General features: G+C 39.0%; 1 protein-coding gene across 1 annotated transcript in view; it reads right to left on the reverse strand.

Annotated features, from left to right (window-relative positions):
* Nucleotides 1-20,873, reverse strand: part of PTCHD3 (patched domain containing 3) — a 31,056-nt gene that overhangs the window by 7,323 nt on the left and 2,860 nt on the right. The window contains exons 2-4 of the mRNA XM_029955568.1: nucleotides 6,999-7,122; nucleotides 5,801-6,861; nucleotides 4,176-4,297 (exon numbers count right to left, since the gene is read on the reverse strand). Of these exons, the coding sequence (XP_029811428.1) occupies nucleotides 4,176-4,297; nucleotides 5,801-6,861; nucleotides 6,999-7,122 (1,307 nt within the window). The remainder of the gene's footprint in view (nucleotides 1-4,175; nucleotides 4,298-5,800; nucleotides 6,862-6,998; nucleotides 7,123-20,873) is intronic.

Here is a 20,873-nt window from a genome sequence, read left to right on the forward strand (position 1 = left end):
TGGACATGCTCCAACTAACTTAGCAAGATGGGAAGTAGGAAGAGAAGGGATAGAAGAGGGCTGGTGAGCCAACAGAATGGGAGAAGAGATTTACAAATGACATATCAGATAAAGTATTAGTATCCAAAAATCTATAAAGAACTTACCAAACTCAAAACCTGAAATAATCCTGTGAAGAAATGGCCAGAACACATGAATAGACACTTTTCCAAAGAAGACATCCAGATGGCCAATAGACACATGTAAAGATGCACAACATCACTCACATTCAGGGAAATACAAATCAAAACCATACTGAGATACCACCTCACACGGGTCAGAGTGGCTAAAATTAACAACCCAGGAAACAAAAGATGTTGGCAAGGATGTGGGGAAACGGGAACCCCCTTGCACTGTTGGTGGGAATGCAAACTGGTGCAACCCCTCTTGAAAAGAGTGTGGAGGTTCCTCAAAAAATTAAATATAGAATTACCCTACAACCCAAGAGTAGCACTACTAGGAATTTATCCAAAGGCTACAGGAGTGCTGACTCGTAGGGGCATATGTACCCCAATGTTTATATCAGTGCTCTCAACAATAGCCAAGTTATGGAAAGAGCCCAAATGTCCATCAACTGATGAATGGATAAAGAACGGTGTGGTAATATATACAAAGAAATACTACTTGGCAATGAGAAAGAATGAAATCTTGCCATTTGCAACAGCGTGGATAGAACTGGAGGCTATTATGCTAAGTGAAGTAAGTCAGTCGGAGAGAGACATATCATATGTTTTCACTCATATGTGGAATTTGAGAAACTTAACAGCAGACCATGAAGGAAGGGAAGGGGGAAAATCATTTCAAGCAGAGAGCAAGGCAAACCACACAAGTCTCTTAAATACAGAGAACTGAGGGTTGATGGGGAGGGCAGGTAAGTGAAAAATGGGTGATGGGCATTGAGGAGGGCACTTGTTGGGATGAACATTGGGTGTTATATGTAAGCGATGAATCATGGGACTCTACCCTGAAACTAAGAGCACACTATGTCCACTGTGTATTAGCCAATTTGACAATAAATTATATTCAGAAAAAAAGAAAAGGAAAAGAAGACTGGTGAGCTCCTGTTTTCTCATTAAGGGCTATCCCATGCAGCATGCTCTAGCAGAGGGTGCTGGAGGGCACCTTAGCTTTTAATCAAATACCACTTTTGTTTATTACATGGACATAGACATGGACATTTTAATTCTGGCTGGAGAATTTGTCTTACCTACAAATGACCACAAAAGGCACAGGGCCTCCCTGAGTTTTCATAGAGCAAAAGAAGACCTTGCTCTTACCTACAAAACTTAAAGGAGAACAAAAGGAGACCAAAATAAAGTTGCTTTATGTTTGTACTTCATGATTCCTATGCATTCAGTATGCTGGTTACATAAACATAAGGTCTTCAAAGACAAATAAATATAAATCGTTTTCTAGGGGTGTCTGGCTGGCTCAGTCAGGTAAGCATCTGACTCTTGGTTTTGGCTCAGGTCATGATCTCATGGTTCATGAGTTCAAACCCTGTGTTGGGATCTGCTCTGACAGTGCAGAGCCTGATTGGGACTCTTTCTCTCCCTCTCTCTCTGCCTTTCCCCTGCTCACTCAAGCATGCTCGCTCTCTCAAAATAAATAAGTAAATATTAAAAAATCATTTTCTAATTGGCTTCAGTATAAGATTTTCTATACTACTGTCCACATTTATTTGTAAAGATAAGAATTGATATAAATTTGTATCTTCAGAATTAACAACCTAGAAGGAAAGTTTCATCAAGCCAATTGTTGGTACCCTGGAGATTCCATTATTATTTTTTTAATACTCTAGTCACTTTAACAAGACTGAATTTTGTCTTTTCTCCTTCCCATCCTTCTTCCCCTACTCTCTCCCTACCTCCCTCTGACTCATCCTTCTTAGTTTTTTAATTTTGTTTGTTTTCTAGGGAATGTGGTCTTTCTTTCCAAAACAACAACGTTGTGAGATAGTTTATTAACTCTATTGAGATACCCATCATGGTTAACTCCCTTTACCTACTGGAGCCTTATTTTTCTCTACTTTAAAATCTAGGGAATTGAATTATATCATTGTTCCCAAACCTACCTACACATGAGAATTAACTAGAGACATTTTTGAAATATAGATTTTCAGACTGAAACCCGAGAGACTTGGTTCAATATGTGGGTTCAGAATATGTAGGTTTAGAGTTCTCTCTGGAACTCTGCTGTGAGAATCACCCGAATAATATATTCTATGGGGTTACTTCTACAGCTAACTACTTGTGTCTGCTGATATTTTCATATTCTAGCTTTCCGATTACAAGAGCCCAAACTAACCCTAATGCCTAGATAACAATTTTTAGGTGCTTAACAAGGTGAACCCCATATCAAAACAATGGGGACACCTAAGTCAATTAAATTGGAGATTAATTTTTTTATGTAGTTAAAAGTACTAGTTCAAATTTACAACAGAAATAAAGACTTGTTTAATTCTATCAGCATATCTGCTTCCAAATGGAACAATTCATCACAATTGGCACAATATGTAAGGTAAAAAACATATGCCAAATCAAACAAAACAAGCTATAATTTCTTTATTTCTTTTTACTATTCCATCTGATTACACACTGTTGCTAAAGCGGGGGTGGGTGCAGAAAAGAAAGTTTAAAAAACACAAGTTTTTGCTGGACATCAGCACAACATGGAGTAGGAATTTCCCACATCTCATCCCCACACAGAAATACAGAATAAGGGGCATATATTTTCAGAATTCTGTGAAATCTGGAAAGCAGTCAAAAGCTTATGGCAACTAAGAAAGAGCTAAATAAAAGAAAAGCAGGAGAGCACTTCAAAACAGTAGGAAGGTTTTCTAGTGATTTTACATGCCCTGTCTCCCTCTCCAGAGTGGTAGAAGTCTTAAAGTGGCAGTGATCATGAAGTGGCAGATGTGTTAAAGTAGCCACAGCTCCTGTTACCATGATGGAGCCACTTCCCTGTTTCTGGAGGAGGCAGAACAGAGCTTATTCCTAAAATATTTTCTATGTCTGTTCTAACCTATTTGGGGACTACCTGAAGGACTGATGCAAGGCACTCCTCCGTTTTGCCTAACTCAAAACTCAGGTTGAGAAAGCTGGAAACACAAGTTGAATTAACAAACCTCAAGTGCACAGAGCAAAGGATTACAGTTAAAAATACAAAGGCTGCTTTTGGAAAACGATGAGGAGCATTTCTCTGGGAATTTAGAAAACTACCCAGGGCAAGATGTAGCCGCAGAAAAGGCCAAAGCTTTCACTAGGGCTGATCCCTCGGTACAGTGTAAGCCTTGCTAAACGTTGGAGGTTCCAGGCACAGAACCATTATGCTAGCACTGGGAGAGCTCCTGGCATCCAAGGAAATTTATGTCAAAACATGAGCTAAGGTACAGAAACTTCAGTGACCACAAAAACCAAGAACTAGTCTTTCAATAATAGTTTGGGAAAACCACTAAGAAAATGGACTACTAATTTTTTTCAACTAAAATAATTACTATATTGAAATAAGATACGAAAGAGTAATGAATGTCACAATCTGCACAACTGGAAAGGTTCTAGGGAAATTACTAATTTTTTATACAGTTTATTGTCAAATTGGTTTCCATACAACACCCAGTGCTCTTCCCCACAAGTGCCCTCCTCCAGCACCACCCCCTTCTCCCTCCCGCTTCAGCCCTCAGTTTGTTTTCAGTATTCAAGAGTCTCTTGTGATTTCCCTCCCTCCCTCCCTCTCCTAACTCTTTTCCCCACTTCCCCTCTCCATGGTCCTCATGTTCCTCCTGTTAGACCTATGAGTGAAATACGCCAGTCACAACAGTAGAAATATGTGTGATTCCACTTTTATGAAATATCTAGAATAAGCAAATTCATAAAGATAGAAAGTAGATGAAGGTTAGCCGGGACTGCGAGGAGGCTATGGAGGGTTAGTGCCTAAGGGTTCTACAGTCCTCCTTGAGGTGACGGAAAAGATTTAGAAACAGAGAGTTGTGATGGTTGCACAACAGTGTGAATGTAATTAATGCCACAGAACTGTATACTTAAAAATGATTAAAATGGCATATTTTATATCTTTTCTATGCATTTTGCCAACCACAAATATCTGTTAAAAAGAGCTAAACAATAGTACCATTTTACCTGTAGCATGATATGATTGCAAATAATATGATTAGAAGGGATGCCAAGTGAAACAAAGGGGTCACTGTCATGGAAGTTGCTTCAAATTCCAGTTGTCTAGACATTGATGTAAAGTACACCACCTGCCACAAAAATATACCCAAGTAAATAACTTTTAATTCCAATATTTGAGTTACAAACCCTATTGAAACACGATAGCTTACTGATTGAAATGACATGTTAAGATTTAGTAAAAGATCAAAATAGGGGTGGCTCAGTCAGTTAAGCGTTCCACTTCAGCCCAGGTCATGATCTCACGGTTCATGGGTTCAGGCCCCACATTGGGCTCTGTGCTGACAGCTCAGAGCCTGGACCCTACTTCAGATTCTGTGTCTCCCTTTCTCTCTGACCCTCCCCTGCTCTCTCACACACACACTCTCTCTCTCTCAAAAATAAATACAAACATTGAGGGAATGACATATGGCCATTTGTAGGAAAGTGGATGGACCTTGAGGGTGTCATGCTGAGTGAAGTAAGCCAGGCAGAGAAAGACAGAAACCATATGTTTGCACTCATAGGTCTAACAGGAAAACATGAGAGACCTAATGGAGAACCAGGGGGAGCGGAGGAGGGACACAGAGTTGGGGAGAGAGAGGGATGCAAAACTTGAGAGACTATTGAATGCTGAGAATGAACTGAGAGTTGAAGGGGAAGGGGGAGGGGGGAAAAGAGGTGGTGGTGATGGAGGAGGGCACTTATGGGGAAGAGCACTGGGTGTTGTATGGAAAACAACTTGACAATAAAATATTGAAAAAAATAAAAATAAAAATAAAAATAAAATTAAAAAAATACAAACATTAAAAAATTTTTTAAAAGTTCAAAATATGTGAATCATGATTTTAGAATCAAGAAGATTAATAGAGGTATGCTTTGTCCCCAAATCTGTGGCACACTTTCCAACGTTTCTTTCAAAAACCCAAAGTTTAAACCTCCCGAATACACAAAATCTGAGGTCTACCTACGATTGTGAAATCATTCATAACTATAGAAATTTTGGCTTTTCTAAATTTTTAATAGGTCATTTTCTCTTACTATTTTAACTGCATTGATATTTCAGAAGGATACGGTATTTTTCCAGTAGGTGTCTCACTTTGACCGGGCTTATTCACAAGTATTCGTTTCAGAATAGCTAGCATGTGCTGGGCACTAGGGTATAACTTACTTGGGAAATGGTGAGCTAATTCTCTTTCATTTATACCATTGAACTTCTTAAAAGTGTGTTGCTTTTATTCAAATGAAGTCCAAAAACATTTCAGGGGAGGTTCCCCAAAACAGCAAAGACTTTAAGAGTAAGGATTTTAGAGTAATTTGACTAGAAAACTTGATCAGTGTCTGTCCTGAGCAAACCTACCTCAAGGATGTAGGATTTGTGTTTTCCACCAGAGTATTACTGAAGATTTATGATGTGTGGTATCCTTTGATGTGTGAGATTAAGGAAGTTAGATTAAGTGCCAAACAGAATAGAGTACTCCCACCTGCAAGTCAGGACTCCATCAAATAATCAGGAGAGTGCTACTACTTGGAAAACGTGTTCTTATCCCTCCCACCTTCTCCTGGTCTCCCTATAAAACTCAGCCACCAGGTACCTGTATGTTCTTCAAGGCCAGACTCTTTTCAATGTTGCTAAATTGGTTCAGGAAATGGATTAACCACTTCTTGCTAAGCTCGTTGTCCTCTCCAGCCTCAGTTTTCAGGTAGTAGAGCAGCCTCATGGCTTTGGCTTCCAGGAGTAAATGGTTCATTCCCGTTCTCTCGCCTAAGAAGGTCCCTCCAATGGTGCCGGCCAGGTAGAAGGGCTGACCCATGTGGTTGTAGATTGGGAAAGTGATATTTCTCAGGTCGAGGTTCCTGTTCATCTGCCAGGCAGACAGGAGTGGGTTGGAAGGCACGCAGACACCCTGGTACTTGGCGCACACCTGACTGTAGCGAATCTGGGTTCTGTTTTCCCCCGTCGCATACAGATCCTGTATCACGTCGTCCACTTTACTAATTTCTGACAAGATTGTTTGGTCTAGCAGCGAGGTAGTGATGGAGACTGCTAGAATACTAGCGAAATTGACCTCGGTGCTCTTCCTGGAGACGGAGAAGCGGTTAGAGTCGTTGGCGGTGAAATGTTCCTGCACAAAGCGGCGCTCGGCCTTGGCCAGGCTCCCTATTGGGGTGTATTGCTCCTCGAGGTTTTCCTCTTCATACTTGGGCAGGTAAATCAAGCCAGTGCCCAGAGCGGCCGTCAGCACCATGGGCACCAGCAGGAAGATCCACGGGTGCGAGCCCACTTCCCACCCCAGCCGCCTGAAGGCGCGGGAGAGGGGAACCTCCAGGCAGTTGGTGTCGCGGCGCGGTCTCTCAGACAACTGGTTTTCCAACGGAGTTGCGGGCAGGGAGTCCCCCTTCACTGACACCAGGTGTAAATGCGACGCCCCAGCGGGCTCCGGGAACTGCCCGGAAGCCCAGCTCAGCCCCGGTTTCTGTCCTTGTCCGGACTCCAGGAGCTGCTCTGACTCGCGCTTGGAGGCCTGGAGCGGCTCTGCACCCGGCCCTGCCTCCCACTTCGCCGGCCGCCGGGAGTCTGGCCCAGGCCGGGGCTCCTTCCGCGTGTGCCTCCGCCTCCAGCCCGGCCTCTGGCGCCACCTTGGAGGGACCAAGGCTCATTTCCGGGAAGGAAAGGCCATGTTCTCAAGCCGGGGCTCCTTCCGCGTGTGCCTCCGCCTCCAGCCCGGCCTCTGGCGCCACCTTGGAGGGACTAAGGCTCATTTCCGGGAAGGAAAGGCCATGTTTTCAAACCGTAAGGCCGACTAGAAATCAGCCACTGGACGGCGCGCCCATCTGCACCCCCATCGACGGTTTCCTGGAGAGATTCTAAGAAATTCTGTTTGAGCTCCGGCTGCTCGCGCCCGGTTCCTGGAGGCTTCGTTGGGGAGCATGTGTTTTGACTCCTAGCCTAACTAGTCCCAGATTCGTCTGTAGTGTGTCTGATGCTGCCAGAACTTTTAATACACAAGTACTTCTTGACAGTAAGATGGATGCCTCTTCTACAAGACTTACACTTTGTTGGGAGAATTTGACTTGTACAAACACACACACACACACACACACACACACACACACACGTGGTGTAACCTTTCTGGGGATCGTCCAGTGGCACAATTCTTCGGTAAGGTACACCTGGTTCACACTTGGTTTAGTGATTCTTTTTGCTAACTACGAACATTAACATACATTCTCCTTGTAAATAGTTAGAAGGAAGAGTGAGCGTTTATCTTTGGTCTATTCCACAGGTCCCAGGATGGAGGGTCCCTATGTTCATGTCACTTGTTTAAAAATTTTTTTTAATTTATTTTTTATTTTTTGAGAGAGAGCGAGCGAGCAGGGGAGGGTCAGAGAGAGAGGGAGATACAGAATCTGAAGCAGGCTCCAGGCTGCGAGCTGTCAGCACAGAGCCCGACGCGGGGCTCAAACCCATGAACCGTGAGATCGTGACCTGAGCCGAAGCTGGACGCTTTACCGACTGAACCATCCAGGCACCCCTCATGTCACCATTTTGATGAAAACCGTCACCTAGCTTTTAACATGCATGCAACCGAAAGGCAGGCCCTGAGCGGTTCTTAAGAATTATGAAAATTGCTTGCTGTGTTTTCCATGATTGGTAGTCACCTAGCATTATTGTGATTGTGTTTTTATGTGGGTAGGTCTAGCATTTTAATGAAATCTCCAGATTGTAAGAGTACCATGTCCAAGAGTTTAAGAAAGATTATCTTTAACAGTATTTTCAAGGAGAAACGCATAGATTTTAAGTTGCCTCTCCAGAAAAATCATTGTTTAAGAGCAACCTTATTAAAATAACCACAAGATGGCACCCGTTTTCTATTTAAAAAGTTATGGTAAATGGAATTGAGGGTTCCTTCTCTCTTTGATCTGTTTGTTCCAAGTCCTAATTGTAGTTACATCTTGAGTTCATCACTTGTGTGCTATAATCCTAGTGGCTTCTGTGTCACATTTAAAGTCTGTAGATAGAGGAACTGAATTTCATTTGTTGAGCCATATCTACATTATGGAAAGAATGACTCACTTGATGTCCTAAACATTCAAGATGAAATGTGAGGGTAAAGTTCCTCAGAAGTGCTCTATAATGTACACATCCAAACACAGGGCCTGTTCTTGCCCATCTTTATAAAGTATTTCTTTAGCACAACATCAGTGTATGTTTTTCATCTCAAAACACAACCAGTAAATTTCTACAATTGCTCCTAAATCAGCCACTGTGAAGTACTAATAAATTCTATAGTAAAATATGTGCCTTGGGATTTATCCAGTTTCTTCATTATAGATTATTGATTCTAGATTATTTTATTAATCTTGTTATCTAGATGACTAATGTTTGTGCGGGTCTAGAATGTCAACAAAAAATACCACTATTAGTTATTTTCCACCAGTTTTTCTTTATCATTCCATAAAAGGAATGTGGTGTTTTTAAAATGAGCTCATCAGCTATTTTTGAGTTATCAAAGCCTGAAAGGCTGTGAAAGATTGATTTCAGAGCTCTACACTTCTCCAGCTGAAGCTATAACATGGCTAGAGGTGACCTGGGTTCTAATTAAGGAAGTCTCTAAAGGCTCTTCCTTTCAACTCAGGAAGACCCTCTGGCCTTCAATCTGAGAATAGTGTCTACTGTGCCAGCATAGGACTCTCTATACTTCTGAAAATGCCTTTTGTATGAGAAGGGGATGGGTATTGGGAATTAAAGAATATAGTTTAGGACTTAAAATCTTTTCTAGTCTATTTCTTATCCACCTTCAGTCTAGTTAAAATGAAGCAGGCAAAGCATTGCCTTTTATCTCCTTTCACCATGTAGAAGCCATTTCCTTCTGTTCCCCAGTCCTTCTCAAGCAGCCCCTGTGCCCCATTTTTTTCTCTTCTCCTTCCTTCTCCTTTGCTTCCCTCCGCCCCTTCTCCTTTTCTAAGACCTATTCTCTCAGGTTAGCCAAACTGAGTTTAATATAAATAAAGGGAAGTTTCCCATTATTTTTTTATTTTTAAAAAAGTTTTGCCCATTATTATGTATAAGATGTTTCCGTTTTAACTGTGTATTTTAGCTATATGATAATTTGTTACCTGCACTTGACCATGGGCTCTTCAGAGAGCTCTGTCTCATTCATCCCTGTAGTTGGTACTCAGAAGGCACTCAAATGTTAGTCATAACTTAGGTGGTCCTATTTGTCTTCCCATAGCTCTAGAAATTATATAATTCAAATTTGGCAGACACGATGGGTGAAATGTGTTCTGTAGATCCTGTAGGGTCTGCTCAGAGGCCTGTGTTCTCAATGAGACATGATGTATCTTTTTGCATCTTTTCATCTGCCCTATCTTAAGCTTTTTCCCATTTCCTTTTTTCTTTGTTGGAATTAACACAGTATAGCTGTGTCTCCTAACTTATATAATAATCTGTTACAGAGCATTAGGGAATCACTCAGTTTTCCTTTTCTAAATTGAAATGGAGAGATTTAATAATTGATTGGTCATTGAGAAGAAGCTCTAAAAGTGAAAGATGAATAATTAAGAAAGAAACTGAAGAAGCTTCAGCAGAAAGAACTGACCATGTAGGTGGTGTTGCAGAAAGAAACATACCATTAAGACGTGTATATATATTATGGTAGGGTGGTAGGCTCTGATATTGATGGCTTCCAATGAATCATGGCTCCCAGTACTTATGACTTTTCATGGTTCCCTGCCACATTGACTCTGGGTTTGGCTATGTTACTTACTTGGTCCAATGGGACATTAGCAACTGTGACACAAACAGAAAGTTGATAAGTTCTTGTACATTTGGGATTGGCTTGGAAGCAAGAGAGCTCAGGTTTTTATGGATTTGAGGTTCATAATGCTGATGGTAAAACTCTTTGAAGTAGTTACTTTATCATTGACTTTCATTAAATTTCTTTAAAAAATATTTTTAATGTTTATTTTTTAGAGAGAGAGAGTGTGAATTGGGGAGGAGCAGAGAGAGAAGGAGACACAGAATTCTGAAGCAGGCTCCAGGCTCTGAGCCATCAGCATAGAACCTGATATGGGGCTCGAACTCACAAACCATGAGATCATGACCTGAGCTGAAGTGAGACACTTAACTGACTGAGCCACCCAGGTGACCTGTCATTCATTAAATTTCTTAAATTTTTTTATTTTATTTTAGAGAGAACGTGCAAGCAGGGTAGGGAGCAGAGGAACACACACAGAGAGAGAGAGAGAGAGAGAGAGAGAGAGAATCTTAAGCAGGATCTGTGCTCAGTGTGGAGCCTGATGTGAGGCTCAATCCCCTGACCTTGGAATCATGACCTGAGCTGAAATCAAAGTCAAATGCTCAACTGACTGCTACCCAGGCACCCCTAAATTCCTTTTATACAATAAGGTGAATTTCTCCTATTCAATAGTGTAGTGATGCCTAAAAAGATGGCTCAGGAAACAGCAGAAGGCAAGTTGGAGAATGCCTGAGAAAAGAAAAACAGAGATTTCCTTAATGGAAGTGTTGGAATTTGGGAGAACCCATTCAACAGAAGAGGAAAGAGGAGATCTTGAAGGCTACACTCAACATATGGAAAGGATAAAACAGCAACAACCAGACTAGACAGCTTATGAAGTAGGACTTTAAAAGGGGGGAAAATAATCTAGTAACTAATAGGCTGGAGAGAGTGACCAGAATCTTAAAAAATCTAACAGAGGAGGGGCGCCTCAGTGGCTCAGTCAGTTAAGTGTCTGACTTCGGCTCAGGTCATGATCTTGAGGTTCGTGGGTTCAAGCCCTGCATCGGCCTCTGTGCTGACAGCTCAGAGCCTGGAGCCCGCTTCAGATTCTGTGTCCCTGCCCTTCTCTCCCACTTGCGTTCTGTCTCTCTTTCTCAAAAATAAACATTAAAAAAATTTTATTTTTAAATCTAACAGAGGAAACCAGAGTAATGTTCCCAGAGAAAGCACAAAGCCCAGGAGAGAACTGAGTAACTAGGTGCTCTTGGAGATATTCCCTTGAAGAACAGGAGAGCTAGTTAAAGTGGTTGAAAATCTGAATAGACTTTTAAGTCAAGAACTTGGACAATTAGATTAGATTCCTTCACATATTATTAAGTCAGTGTACAGGTGATAAAGTCCCTTAGGTAAAGACTCTTTTATCTCCTGAGCCCTAGGGAACCTAGACTTTGTAGAGTTAAATCTCAGAAGAGAAGCATAGGGAAAGGAGAAGCACTAAAATGAACGAATCCATGTCGGGTAAAGGGAGAGAATGAATTCATCCAATGGAGGTGAAGGTGGACAAGGTTAGGTAAATGGTGGTTTGATAATTTGCTAACTCCTTGGCCTCATACTTCTGCCTGTGGCAGCCGTCCCAAAACAAAAATAGAAGACTATTTTAGAAAAAAAAAAAAACCAATGTCTGAGCCCTAAATCAAGGGGAAGTAATAAAGAGAGTGCACTCAGTCCCACCAAACATGGTTGCTTACACATTTTTGAGAAGAAAATGAATCACTGTGAGTGTTGGGACAGGATTTATAAAGCTAAGGGAACCTTCCTGAAAAGAGTAGGAGAAATGTAGCCTGGAAGAGTGGGTAGTTTTGCCATGGATCTCCACCACAGAAAGTAATGTGACAGAGGAAAGGTCTCCATCCCATTCAAGTGAAGTAAGTTCTTAGAGTATAGAAAATCCAAAAGCTGAAAAGGGTTAGGCTTTTGTGAGCAAGAACATGATGATAGTATTGGTCCTCATTAGGCCCCAAGGGGTAAAGACTTCAGTAGTGTGAATAACAGATTCTGTTCAGATATCTACTGAGGATGATTCTACAGCTGAAATGGATGTGGGGACCTCAGGGTAAAGTGTCCCTAGGAAATAGGTTCTAGGGCCTACACAGATTCTGCTCAAATAGGGCTAGACAGAATCCACACTCAATCCAGGAGTACATGGTCTACACAAGCAATGGAAGTTCAGCAGTCTTGGCTGTTTTTCAAGGCATTATGGCATGCTGGTTAAAAGTGAGGACTTTGAGGCTAATGTGCCCAGCTCTACCTCTTACTACCTGTTTGATTTTGAGCAAGTTACTTAGCCTCTCTGGGTCACCACATTTTCCACTTGTCAAATGGAGAAGATAGTACCTCACTCATGGGATTCTTAGGATTAAGTTACTTAACACATGTGAGATTATTTAAAACACATGAAATTCAATAAGGACTATTATTAGAATTATTTTCAGATTAAATGGGATTTAAAAACATTTTTTAATGCTTATTTATTTTTGAGAGAGAGACACAGCAGCAGAGGGGAACGGGCAGAGAGAGAGGAAGACACAGAATCCAAAGCAGGCTCCAGGCTCTCTGAGCTGTCAGCACAGAACCCGATATGGGGCTTTAACCCACAAACCATGAGATCATGACCTGAAGTCAGATGCTTAATAAACTGAGCCACCCAGGCACACCGAATGGGATTTTTGTTTGTTTTAGTTTTATACCTTTATGAAGGTAAGGAAGTTTGCTATCATGGTTTTTTAAATTTTTATCATGAATGAGTTAAATTTTTATCAAATTGCATATGTTAATCTATTGGGAAGATCATGTGGAGTCTCTCCTTCATCTAGGTATGTGGCAAATAATAGTATTATTATTCTTCAATCTTGAAGAATGCTTGAAAACCATAAATGTCAGAATATAATGTGGATTAATTAACTAAAGTTTATATAGCATTGTTGCATTCATGTTTATCGGTGAGATTGGCCTATAAATTTGTTTTATTGTCCAATTTGGACAACAATATTATACCAGCCTTACAAGGGTAGCTTTCTTTTTCTTTTCTCTGCAAGAGTTTATGTACGATAGAAATGATCTGGTTTTTTCCCCTCCTTTTCTTTATTTTATTATATTTTCCTGTCATGATAAGTACATTCTTTGATTCCCATCATCCATTTCTGCCATCCCCCACCCAGCCACCTCCCTTTTAGTAATCATTAGTTTGTTCTCTATAGTTAAGAGTCCATTTCTTGGTTTGTCTCTCTTTTTTTTCCTTTGCTTGTTTTTATTTTGTTTCTAAAATTGCACATATGAATGAAATTATATGGTATTTGTCTTTGTCTGACTTACTTATTTTGCTTAGCATTATACTCTCTAGCTTCATCCATATCATTGCAAATGGCAAGATTTCATTTTTTTATAACTGAATAATATTTCATTTTATGTATTGCGTCTTCTTTTTTATCTATTGCTGAACACTTGGGCTGCTTCCATAATTTGGCTAATGTAAATAATGCTATAATAAACATAGGGATGCTTGTATCCCTTTGAATTAGTGTTTTGTATTTTTGGAGTAAATACCCAGTAGTACAATTACTGGATCATACGATAGTTCTATTTTTAATTTGTTGAGGAAACTCCATACTGTTTTGTACAGTGGCTGCAACAGTTTGCATTCCTACCAGCCATGAAGGAGGGTTCCTTTTTCTCTACATCATCACCAACACTTGTTGTTTCCAGTGTTTTGGATTTTAGCCATTCCGACAGGTGTGTGGTGATGTCTCATTGTAGTTTTGATTTGCATTTCCCTGATGATGGGTGATATTGAGTATCTTTTTATGCGTCTGTTGGCCATCTGGATGCCTTCTTTGGAAAAATACCTGTTCATGTCATCTGCCCATTTCTAAGTTGGATTATTCATTTTTGGAGGTATTGAGTTATATCAGTTCTTAATGCATTTTTGATACTCAGCCTTTATCAGATATGTCATTTGCAAATATCTTCTCTTCTTCTGAAGGTTGCCTTTCAGTTTTGTTGATTATTTCCTTCATTGTGCTGAAACTTTTTTATGTTGATGTGGTCCCAATAGTTTATTTTTACTTTTAGTTCCCTTGCCTCAAGAGACATACTTAGCAAAGTGTTGTGACAGCCAATGTCAGAGAAAGTACTGCATTTGATCTCTTCAAGGGTTTTTATGATTTTGGGAATCATATTTAGGTCTTTAGTTTATTTTGAATTTATTTTTGTGTATGAAATAGACCAGTTTCACTTTTTTTGTATGCAGGTGTCCAATTTCCCCAGCATCATTTATTGAAGATACTGTCTTTTCCCCATTATATATTCATTCCTCCTTTGTCAAAGATTAATTGACCATATAATTGTGGATTTATTTCTGACTTCTCTATTCTACTTCATTGATGTACATGTCTTTTTTATGTCAGAACCATGCTGTTTTAATTACTATCACTTGGGAATATAACTTGGAATCTGGAATTGTGATACCTCTAGTCTTCTTCTTTTTCAAGATTGCTTTGACTATTCAAGGTCTTTTGTGGTTCCTTACAAATTTTAGGATGTTTGTTCTAGTTCTGTGAAAAATGCTTTTGGTATTCTGATAGGGATTGTATTATATCTGTAGATTAATTTGGGTAGTATAGACATTTTAACAATATTTCTTTCTTCCAATCTATGAGCATGGAATGTCTTTCTGTTTCTTTGTGTCATCTTGAGTTTCTTTCATCAGTTTTTTATAGTTTTCAGAATACAGGCCTTTCATTTCTTTGGTTAAGTTGATTTTTAGATATTTTATTATTTTTGGTTTAAATTTAAATGGGATTGTTTTTTAATTTCAATTTCTCCTGCTTCATTATTAGTGTATAGGGATGCAATGGATTTCTATACACTAATTTTGAATCCTGAAAATTTACTGAATTCATTTGTTAATTCTAGAAGTCATTTTTTGGTGGAGTCTTTAGGGTTTTCTATATACAGTATCATGTCATCTGTAAATAGTAAATGTTTTACTTCTCCCTCACCAATTTGGATGCCTTTTATTTCTTTATGTTGTCTCACTGCTGTGGCTAGGACTTCCAGTAGTATGTTGAATAGAAGTAATGAGAGTGGATATCCTTGTCTTGTTCCTGACCTTAGTGGAAAAGCTCTCAGTGTTTGACCATTGAGTGTAATTTTGGCTGTGGATTTTTCAGATCAAGGCTTTATTATGTTGAGGTATGTTCCCTATAGACCTACTTTGTAGAGAGTTTTTTTATCATGAATGGATGCTGTACTTTTTTTTAGTGGTTTTTCTGCATCTATTGAAATGATTATATAGTTTTTATCCTTTCTCTTACTGATCTGATATATCACATTGTTTGTCCCTTTTATGCTGAGAATAAAATCTTGATCATGGTATGTGATTTTTTAATGTATTGTTAGATTTAATTTGTTAATATTTTTTGAGGATTTTTTTATCCATATTCATGAGAGATACTTGCCTGTAGTTCTCTTTTTCTGTAGTGTCTTTGATTTTGTATCAAGGTGATACTGGCCTCATCAAAATTAATTTGGAAGTTTTCCTTCCTTTTCTATTTTTTTTGGAAAAGTTTGAGAAGAATAGGTATTAGCCTTCTAGTTTGATAGAACTCCCCTTTGAAGCTGACTGGTCCTGGACTTTTGTATTTGGGGACTTTTTTGATTACTGATTCAATTCCATTGCTGGTAATTGGTCTGTTCAAATTATCTATTTCTTTTTATTTCAGTTTTGCTAATTTATATGTTTCTAGGGATTTATCCATTTCTTCTAGGTTGCCCAATTTGTTGGTATGTGGGTTTTCATAATATTCTGTTTTAATTACTTATATTTCTGTGGTATTGGTTGTTATTTCTCCTCTTTCATTAGTGGTTTTGTTTATCTGGGTCCTCTCTTTTTTATTTTATTTTAATTGTTTTTTTTTTTTTTGATGAGTCTGGCTATAGGTTTATCAATTTTGTTGATCTTTTTAAAAAAACCAGCTCCTGGTTTCATTGATCTGTTCTACTGTTTTTTTAGTTTCTATATCATTTATTTCTTTAAAAAATATTTTTAAGATTTTTTTTAAGGAATCTCTACACCCATCGTGGGGCTTGAACTCACCACCCTGAGATCAAGAGTCACACACTTTTCTGACTGAGCCAGCCAGGCACTCCTTTAATATTTATTTCTGCTCTTATTTTTATTATTCTCTCCCTTTGCCTGGGTTTGGATTTTGTTTGTTGTTCTTTTTCTAATCTCTTTAGGTGCAAGGTTAGGTTGTTTATTTGAGATTTTTCTTGTTGATATAAGCCAATACTGCTTTAAACTTCACTCTTAGTACCACTTTTGCTGTATCCCAAAGATTTTGGACAATTGGGTTTTGATTTTCATTTGTTTCCATGTAATTTTTTATTTCTTCTTTGACTTCTTGGTAGACCTATTTATTATTTAGTCATGTGTTATTTAACCTCCATTTATTTGTACTCTTTCTGGATTTTTTCTTGTGGTTGATTTCTAGTTTCATAGCGTTGTGGTCAGAAAAGATGCCTGGTATGACTCTGATATTTTTGAATTTGTTGAGATTTGTTTTGTGGCCTAATATGTGTTTTATTCTGGAAAATGTTCATGTACACTTGAAAAGTATGTGTATTCTGCTGTTTTAGGGTGGAATGTTCTGAATATGTCTGCTAAATCCATCTGGCCCAGTGTGTCATTCAAAGCCATGGGTTTCCTTGATTTTCTGTTTGAATTATCTGTCCATTGATATAAGTGGGGTGTTAAGGTTCCTTACAATTACTGTATTACTATTGATTATTTCCTTCATGTTTTTTATTAACTGATTTAAGTATTTGAATGCATAAATACAATTGTTATATCCTCTTGTTGCATTGTCCCTTTTATTATATAGTCTTTCTTTGTCTCTTGTTACAGTCTTTGTTTTAAAGTCAATTTTGTCTGATATACGTATCACTATCCTGGCTTTCTTTTGACCCCATTTGCATGACAAATGTTTCTCCCTCTGCTCTCTTTGGACCTGCATTGGTCTGAAATGAGTCTCTTGTGGGCTGCATATGATGGGTCTCTATCACCCTGTGTCATTGATTGGAGCATTTAGTCTATTTACATTCAAAGTAATTATTGATAGATACATATCGATTGCCACTTTGTTATGTATTTTGTGGTTGTTGATACAGATTTTCTCTGATCTTTTCTTCTCTTGCTCTCTTTCATGGTTTGTTGGCTTTCTTTAGTGATATATTTGGATTCCTTTTTCTTTATTCTTTGCATATTTATTACTGGGTTTTGATTCGTGGTTACCATTAGATTTGTATATAACATCTTCTGTATATAGCAGTCTATCTTAAGTTGATAGTCATTTAAGTTTAAACCCATTCTTTTTTTTTTTCCAGGAGTAGAATTTAGTGATTCATGGCTTACATACAACACCCAGCACACAAGTGCCCTCCTGAATACTCATCACCCATTTAGCCTATCATCCACCTCCCTCCATCAACCTTCAGTTCTCTATAGTTGAGAGCCTCTTATGGTTTGCCTCTTTTCCCACTCCTTTCTCCTATGTTCATCTTTTTTGTTTCTTAAATTCCACAGATGAGTGAAATCATATGATATTCGTCTTTCTCTGATTTTGTTTTGCTTAGCATAACACACTCTAACTTCATCTGCATATCCACATTGTTGCAAATGGCAAGATTTCATTCTTTAAAAAAAATTTTAATTAAATTTTTTAATGTTTATTTATTTTTGAGAGAGAGAGACAGACAGACAGAGGACGAGTGAGGAACAGGCAGAGAGAGAAGGAGACATAGAATCTGAAGCAGGCCCCAGGCTCTGAGCTATCAACACAGAGCCCAATATGGGGCTTAAACTCAAAATCCATGAGATCATGACCTGAGCTGAAGTTAGATACTTAACTGACTGAGCCACCCAGGTGACCCAGGTTTTTTCTATTTTAATTACTGTGTGTCTTGGTGTAGACCCCCTTGGGCTGAATGGAGGGGGGGATCTCTATGTCTGCTGAATTTGGATATCTATTTCCTTCCCCAGATTAGGGAAGTTTTTAGCTATTACTTCTTCAAATAAAATTCTGCTCCCTTTTCTTCTCCTGTAATGCAAATATTATTATACTTAATGGAATCACTGAGTTCCCTAAGATTGTTCTCAGTTTGCATAATTTCCTTTCCTCTCTTTTGCTCATTACTTTCCATTACTCTGCCTTCTAGATCATTAATTAATTCCTCTGCTTCATCCAGCCTGCTATTTATTCTATTAAGTGTATTTTTATTTTCATTTGTTGTGTTCTTGATTTCTGATTGGTTGTTTATCTCTGTGTTAAGGGGTCTCACTGATGTCCTATGCTCATTTCTCAAGTCCAGTGAGTATCTTTATGATCATTAAATTCTCTTATCAGACATGTTATTTATATCCATTTTGCTTAGGTATCTTACTGTGTTTTTGTTCTGTCCTTTCATTTGGGAGATATTTCTGTCTCATTTTTTCTCCTCATTGTATCTATTCCTCTGTGTTAAGAAAATCAGCTACTTCTTTTATGCTTAACAATAATAGCTTTATGAAGAAGAGGTACTGTAGTGCACGGCAGTGCCGTGTCCCCTCTTCCCTGGGGCCTGGGGCGTCAGGGGATGTCTCTTATGTGTGTTTCATGTGTGCCCTGCTGTTGAGTTTTGGCCTCTTTTCCCTTCAGTCCAGTGGTCTGCAAAGTCTGTCTTTGCCCATTGTGGACCGTGTTTCGTCCCTCGCAGGGGTGGGATGCATTTAACAAGGTGTGCAGTTGTCTCTTTGCAAAATGAGACCTGCTTCTGCTGCTGCAGGAACTGAGGCCCCACAAATCATGTGGATCCAGAGATGGGATGGACAGGGCTTGGGCCAGTCTTCTAGGGGAGGGGCCCTGCATGACTGGGAAGGGAAGATCTGGGGACCTGAGGGGCTGGGGTACAGAGTATACACATAGCACTGTTTCCCACAGATGGCTGTTGTTTATGCTGGGAGCTGGGGAAGGAAATGGCACCTGCCGCTCCTTTGTTCTTAGAGGGGTCTTTTCATGATCCTTGTCTCTCTGGGCCACACTCTGATATGAGCACATCACTCTCCCTTCTTTCTGCACCCTGCATTTTTCAAACTGCTGGTTCTATGCTGTATCTGCATAGGCTGTTTGTTGTGCTTCTCTCCCCAAGCCTAAGCCTGGAGCCTGCCACTAAGATGCACCTGGTTGTAAGAACTCATGAAATTTGGCCTCTCTCTTTCAAAGACAAAGGTTATAGGGATTTGTCCTCCCCCTTGGTTGGCTCCCCAGTGTGAAAATCTGTTTTTCACCCTTCTCTGCTCCACCAGCTCCCTCTCCACCCAGGATGGCCTTGGTCTGTTTTGCTCCTAGACCATGTCTTCATCCTTCCTACCTTCTCTGCCTTTGGCTGTGGAGTTTGTTCTGCCAGTCTTCGGGTCATTATCTGGATTAATTGCACGGCTGTGAGAATTGTCTAGTTGTATCCATGGGAGAGGCGAGCTTAGGGTCTTCCTACTCCCTCTTCACAGCCAACCAGAAATAACCTGCTTCATGAAAGATTGCTAAATCTCTCCTGTGATTTATCTGGGTCCTACTGCCTTTAAGATATTGTAATGTTTGACAACCAGTTCAGTTTGATAACCACGGTGAATCTGGTTTTAAGTGACTTCTTCAGCCAACTTGGTAATTTTTCTAAAAATGTGTTTATGTTGTTAATTTTTTAAATATCATAAAATTTTCAGGTGTTTTTTTAATTTAAAAAATCTGTTCTTTATCTGTACTTATGGCCTATTTCCATTCCTTAATATTAATTTGTGCCTACTCTCTTTTTTCCTTAAGAAGGCTTTTAGAGCTTTTTCTATGTACCACTCTTTTAAGAGAAGCAGCTTTTGATTTTGCAGTGTTGACTCTACTTTAAAATTCTTTGATCATTGTTTATTTAATTTCTCCTTTGCCTTTATTTCCTTCTTCCAACTTTTAAAATTCTTTTCTGACTTAAGTTGACTGCTTTTTGTTTTATAATAAATGCATTTAAAACTCTGAGTTTTCACTTAAGTACTCAATTAATAACTCTATAGGTTTTGATGGGTACTGTTCTAAAGATAAATTTTCAAAAATTTATTTATTTCTTCAGAACTTATCCTATTTTATGCCATCAGTTTACCAGGTTTTTATCCAAACTTGCTTTTTCTACTTTTATCCTTTATTTCATTTGTTTTTCTTAATTTTCATAGTTTCCTTTAAAAGATACTCTTAAATTCTGAACACGTATCTTATCTTTGCATGTCTCCAACAAGTTCTAAGGTTAATTATTAACTCTGTACTCTTCCCAAAACAACAAAAAATTTTATAATTTTTTAAAAATTTATTTGAGAGAGAGAGAGCACACACGGGTGAAGATGAGTTGGGGAGGGGCAGAGAGAGAGGGAGAGAATCCCAAGCAGACTCGTCTCTGTCAGCACACAGAGCCCAACGTGGGGCTTGATTTCACAAATTGCAAGATCATGACCTGAGCCAAAACCAAGAGTCGGATGCTTAATGTACTGAGTCAACCAGGTGCCCCCAATAACTTTATTTTAAGTTGAAATACCTTGCCATCAGCTTTCCTTGTATTGTTAGCTAGAATTTTAATTTGAATCAGTTTTACAGCTGTTGCATATTCCTCAGTAGTTTCTTCACAAATGTCAGCAAGGAGTAAACCCTTACTTTTTTCATATTTGAATATATATTGAATTATCTTTCTTCTTGAATGATACTTTATTTTTTTAATGGTTTATTTTATTTTTTTATTTTTGAGAGACAGAGAGAGACAGTGTGAGCAGGGGAGGGTCAGAGAGAGAGGGAGACACAGA

The sequence above is a fragment of the Suricata suricatta genome, chromosome 10, assembly GCF_006229205.1.
Source record: "Suricata suricatta isolate VVHF042 chromosome 10, meerkat_22Aug2017_6uvM2_HiC, whole genome shotgun sequence".
Taxonomy (NCBI): domain Eukaryota; kingdom Metazoa; phylum Chordata; class Mammalia; order Carnivora; family Herpestidae; genus Suricata; species Suricata suricatta.